At 37.9% G+C, this 3,538-nt stretch overlaps 1 protein-coding gene across 2 annotated transcripts; it reads right to left on the bottom strand.

Annotated features, from left to right (window-relative positions):
- Positions 1-2,057: 2,057 nt before the first annotated feature.
- On the bottom strand, positions 2,058-3,153 carry LOC18020417 (transcription factor TT2). Of its 2 annotated transcripts, XM_024157320.1 has the most exons (4): positions 2,984-3,153; positions 2,781-2,910; positions 2,339-2,697; positions 2,183-2,252 (listed from the first exon to the last, which is right to left on the bottom strand). In XM_024157320.1, exons 1-4 carry the CDS (start codon positions 3,120-3,122, stop codon positions 2,242-2,244), a joined length of 639 nt encoding a protein of 212 aa, XP_024013088.1. In that variant the 5' UTR covers positions 3,123-3,153; the 3' UTR covers positions 2,183-2,241. The 2 variants fall into 2 exon arrangements, with proteins under 2 accessions (XP_006403096.1, XP_024013088.1); XM_006403033.2 differs by having other exon boundaries at positions 2,058-2,697.
- Positions 3,154-3,538: the final 385 nt, after the last annotated feature.

Raw genomic sequence — 3,538 nt, 5'->3', positions numbered from 1 at the left:
GGCAAAAGAACGAATATTTGGTCAGAACCCTGGATATCATTAGAGAAACCAATCAAACCCTTCGGTCCAATAGCAAATGAACACTTGAAGCTAAAAGTATTTGACATTTTCAAAGAACATACCACAGAATGGGATTATGAGAAAGTGTCATCTCTCCTCCCTGATCTACTCAATGATATCTTGTGTAAAAACCCAAGTGTCACCGGAGCAAGCGACCAATATGCATGACTTGACACCCCTACAGGTTCATACACAACAAAATCAGGATACAAGATTGTCATGGAGATACGAAAGGACACAGAAGATCTCTCTCAACCTGAACCTGACCTGAATTGGCATACAGATGTGTGGACTGCTTCATGCTCACCAAGACTCAAGGTCTTCCTGTGGAAAATCATCCAGGGGGCAATCGTAATTAGTGGAAACCTCTTAACTTGAGGCCTTATATTCCACTCAACCTGCAAAAGATGCGGATAATTTGAAACGTCAGAACATATATTTCTTCACTGCGAATATGCAAGATTAACTTGGGCACTCGCTCCAACAAACATACCTGTGCTATCGGAATCCATTCCCAATTTCACCACGGGCCTCAAAGAAGCAAAGAAATGGATTTGCCTCCCCCCAACAGGTATCACTTTGGGATCATTGTATCCCTGGGTTTGCTGGGCTCTCTGGTCTTCTAGGAATCTCCTCTTATTTGAAAACAGATAGATCTTTCACTCCAAGAGAGACCATCACAAAGGCGATTTCTGATGCAAGAGAATGGTTAGAGGCACAAGCAAAGCAACACAAACCAGCAATAAATCGACAGATCCAGACCCCTCTAATCCCAGATCCGAAAGACATTACATGTTTCACCGACGCAGCCTAGAAATCGAAGAATAAAGCGGCCAGACTTGGTTGGATCTTCACAGATCCACACCACCAAATCATTAGCCAACACTCAAAGATTGAAAGGTTTGTGAGCTCCCCTCTCGCCGCAGAGGCAATTGCAATTTAAGGAGCCCTCATGCATGCCTGATCTGCTAACTGGCAGATCCTCCACCTAAATTCAGATGCTCAAACGCTCATAAGAGCAATCAGGTCGGGAGACCTCCTAGCTGAGATATATGGCATCCTCCAAGACATCAAATCGCTCGCTGCTTCTTTCACTTCTGTTTCTTTCGATTTTGTTTCTAGATCGCTGAACTCTGTTGCTGATTCCATTGCAGACATTTAAGTTTCGTATTTAATGCATTGGTTGTTCAAAAAAAAAAGAATCTATAGTTTTTATGAAATATATTACTTACATTTATGGTTATCTTAATTTAAGAAACACAAGTCTTTCTCCATCTATTTATGAGGAAATGTAACCTGTATAGCATATTCTTATGAAAGTCAAATAATAGTTCTTCCTAAATAGTACTTTTGTGTTCTTACTCAACGGAAAAGTCCAGAAAATGACTATCAGACTCGACTCAGAAAACCTATTTTGTCGGATCCAACATTGGTGATTAATCGTATGTTGGCTAGCTTTTCCTGGAGGTCAGATAATTTTTTTTTTTACTCTGCTCTTAAAACAGTTCTGACAAGATTATTCATGTGTCGCTGCCGGATTAATAAACGGGTATTATCACCTCCAACAATAACCATATATAAAATGATTTTAAAAATGAGAAAAAAACAAAAAATCCTTACATTTATGACCGTGTCTGTCTATAAATGGATATGTATGCATATTAAAGTCAAATTTCTTTGATACAATATTGTAAAGTGGATTCGTATTACCAAGAACAATGACGCTAGTAAAATTTATGGGTAGGGTGGTTAAGCGGTAGTTAGGCTATAATAAAAGCTCTATCATTTTGCGCATGCACAAAATAATTGAATAAATTCTATACAAAAAAATTCTTCATTCCGTATTTGCGATATTTTGCAATTTATATTTCCATTTTTGAAGACAAAAGTCATTTCCATAAGTCTTGAATTGTACATGAATATTTATTTTTCTGGTCTCCTTGGTAAAAGAGTGCAAAATTGATAATCTATGGATTCAGAAGAGAAACAGAGCAAAATTAGAAATTAGTCATTAGAAACTAGAAGCGTTCAAACAAAATACAAATATACTTTTGTTCGTATAGCGGTATAGAGATATATGTAATAATAATGTCGAATTGCGATAAGCTCTAACAATTGAAGTCTCTAAGCCAATCTTCATCATCGCCACGATGAAGACAAGAAGTGAAAGGTCTATTGAGATCAAGATTGCCCTGAGAAGAAGAATCATCAGCACGAACAAATTCTCCCAAAATTTCCTCAGATGAAACAAGAGATGTTACGTTTCCACAACCCAAACCTTCAAAATCCATCAGATCAGGGAAGAGGAACTCTGATTGAATTTTATCAAAGTCAATTTCGAGATCTTCCAACAACGAAGAACCAGCTTGATGATCCATCTCAGTGCTCACTTGTTCTTTCAGAGGAAGAAGACTTGTACTACTACTACTACTCTGCTTCTGAATAGTCAGAGCCTTTGAGCACCTAATCGCTTTTGTGCGTATAACACAGACATTGTTCTTGCTGTTGGTCGAATGTTTTCGAAGTTTTGGTTGTTTGGTTTGTGTTTTGGGAAGTCTTTTCCGGAGGTTTGAGTTCCAATGGTTCTTTATTTCATTGTCTGTTCGCCCTGGAAGCCTCCCAGCTATCAACGACCATCTGCATTATGCCACAAGAATTATAAAAAAATATAGCTTACTTGGATAAAAATCGGTATTTCGGTGTAAGAGGAAGTTAATCACCTGTTTCCAAGGAGATTATGAAGGCGGATTATGAGTTCTTCTTCATCAGATGAGATGTTTCCACGCTTTATGCCTGGTCTCAAGTAGTTTTTCCACCTGAGTCTGCAGCTTTTGCCACACCTCTTGAGACCTTTATTTGCGCGGAAACAATCATTGTCCGTTTATAAAAATTTACAAAGACGGATAGATAGATGGATACATACCAGCTTGGTTCGGGAGAGTACTCCATTTGCCCTCGCCATGAATCATGATATAATCTCTAAGGATCTTGTCTTCTTGATCAGTCCAAGCTCCTCTGTTTAACTCATCTTTCTTCACACTATTACTAGTTCTCCTCCCCATTCTCTCTCTTGTGGTTGTGTGGTTGGTACAGTTGTCTTTAGTGTAGTGTTGAGAATAGATTCTGTTTTCGTGTGTTAACAAAGTATCTTTATAAGGAGTTGTTGCAATGTCCGTACACCAGTCGCTTTCCAAACCTCTGTCACACACACAAACTTTGAAATTTCAATGCTTTTCTCACCTGGTAATAATAATGTATCAGCTTATGGGGTGAGATTAACCCTACAATTATTTTTCATCAATAAAAGAGTTTTTTTTTTAACTTATTAAAAAAAATTAGAAATTTTTCTAAACCCACTTCACACGATAATCACTAGTCTAGTCTAACGTTCTTAGACTCTAATCGCATAGGTCCTACGACGACCTTGATCATTATTATTTCACAAATGAGGCACGTATTAATACTTGGTAAAAAAGTT

Source organism: Eutrema salsugineum, unplaced genomic scaffold (genome assembly GCF_000478725.1).
Source record: "Eutrema salsugineum unplaced genomic scaffold, Eutsalg1_0 scaffold_18, whole genome shotgun sequence".
In the NCBI taxonomy this organism is placed as follows: Eukaryota; Viridiplantae; Streptophyta; class Magnoliopsida; order Brassicales; family Brassicaceae; genus Eutrema; species Eutrema salsugineum.
This window is presented reverse-complemented; position numbering and strand designations above follow the sequence as displayed.

Coding starts and splice junctions, on each gene's coding strand:
- LOC18020417 (XM_006403033.2), bottom strand. CDS start 3,122: ATGGGGAGGAGAACTAGTAATAGTGTGAAGAAAGATGAGTTAAACAGA. Junction 2,911..2,983: donor TACTCTCCCGAACCAAGCTG/GTATGTATCCAT, acceptor GCGCAAATAAAG/GTCTCAAGAGGTGTGGCAAA. Junction 2,698..2,780: donor CATAATCTCCTTGGAAACAG/GTGATTAACTTC, acceptor GGCATAATGCAG/ATGGTCGTTGATAGCTGGGA.